Below are 1,255 nucleotides of genomic sequence, written 5' to 3'. Positions count from 1 at the left end.
CCATCTCTACAAAAAATAAGTTAGTTATGCATGGTGGTCCACCTGTAGTCCCGGGTGCGGTGGCTCACGCCTGTAATCCCAGCACTTTGGGAGGCTAAGGCGGGCAGATCACGAGGTCAGGAGATCGAGACCATCCTAGCTAACATGGTGAAACCCCATCTCTACTAAAAATACGAAAAATAAAAATACAAAAAAAAAAAATTAGCCGGGCGTGGTGGTAGGCGCCTGTAGTCCCAGCTACTCAGGAGGCTGAGGCAGGAGAATGGCGTGAACCCGGGGGGCGGAGGTTGCAGTGAGCCGAGATTGCGCCACTGCACTCCAGCCTGGGCAACAGAGCGAGACTGCGTCTCAAAAAAAGAAAAAGAAAAAGAAATGTTAAATACAAAGCCTCCTGAAACTCTGTAAAAGCAGCCTCAGAGGTGTCTGACTGGCGTTTTTCTGGGATGCGCCCTAAAGCTGGCAGAATAAACCTCCATGATGGAGACTCTCGTCACCATCACTTATTTCAGTTGTCACTATCTACCCGGCCCTAAGTATCCTGCAAGCCAGGAAGCTGGCGAGGACGCAGAGAGATCCAGTGAGTGATTATGGGCTTGTGGTCCACTTGGAACACGGAAGAGGAAAAAAAAATCAAGCGGTGGAGGGGTCGCTCCTTCCCCTTCCTTTTTCCAGGCTGTACCCGGCCCCTCTGGAGGAGGCCACTGGGCAGCAGCCCCACCCTGGGCCCCTGGGCTCACCTGCATTATGGGAAAACAACAGGCTCTTCTCAAACCACAGGAGCAGGATGCCTTTCTGGCCGGGGGCGATGACGATGTCGAGAGTCCCGTTATAGTCAAAAGACAGCCCCAAACTCCGGTTGAGGGGGTGGTCTGAGTACTTGAACATGCCCTGGGAGAAAAAGACAGCTTTCAGCCTCTCCCCAGACCCTACTGTGGAGTCCCACTGAGTCCTAATGAGGGAAGAGGGGTCCGGCTAGCCAGTGCAGGGAACAGCAAAGAAAGCAAAGAAGCCACAGATCTGCCTTTCTTTTTTTATTTTTATTAAATACAACTTTATTATTTTGATAGGGTTACATTTCAGTTTTTTTGGTTTTTTTTTTTTTTTTTGAGACGGAGTCTCGCTCTGTCGCTCTGTCGCCCAGACTGGAGTGCAGTGGCACGATCTGGGCTCACTGCAAGCTCCGCCTCCCGGGTTCACACCATTCTCTTGCCTCAGCCTCCTGAGTAGCTGGGGCTACAGGCACCCGCCACCTCGC

The 1,255-nt window shown here is 51.9% G+C and overlaps 1 protein-coding gene across 1 annotated transcript in view; it reads right to left on the bottom strand.

Annotated features, from left to right (window-relative positions):
• Positions 1–890, bottom strand: part of CATSPERD (catsper channel auxiliary subunit delta) — a 59,770-nt gene extending 58,880 nt beyond the window's left edge. The window contains exon 1 of the mRNA XM_011967477.1: positions 738–890. Coding sequence (XP_011822867.1) covers positions 738–885 — 148 coding nt within the window. The 5' untranslated portion in view covers positions 886–890. The remainder of the gene's footprint in view (positions 1–737) is intronic.
• Between the last annotated feature and the right edge of the window lie 365 nt (positions 891–1,255).

This window comes from Mandrillus leucophaeus, unplaced genomic scaffold, assembly GCF_000951045.1.
Source record: "Mandrillus leucophaeus isolate KB7577 unplaced genomic scaffold, Mleu.le_1.0 Scaffold8, whole genome shotgun sequence".
Taxonomy (NCBI): Eukaryota; Metazoa; Chordata; class Mammalia; order Primates; family Cercopithecidae; genus Mandrillus; species Mandrillus leucophaeus.
This window is presented reverse-complemented; position numbering and strand designations above follow the sequence as displayed.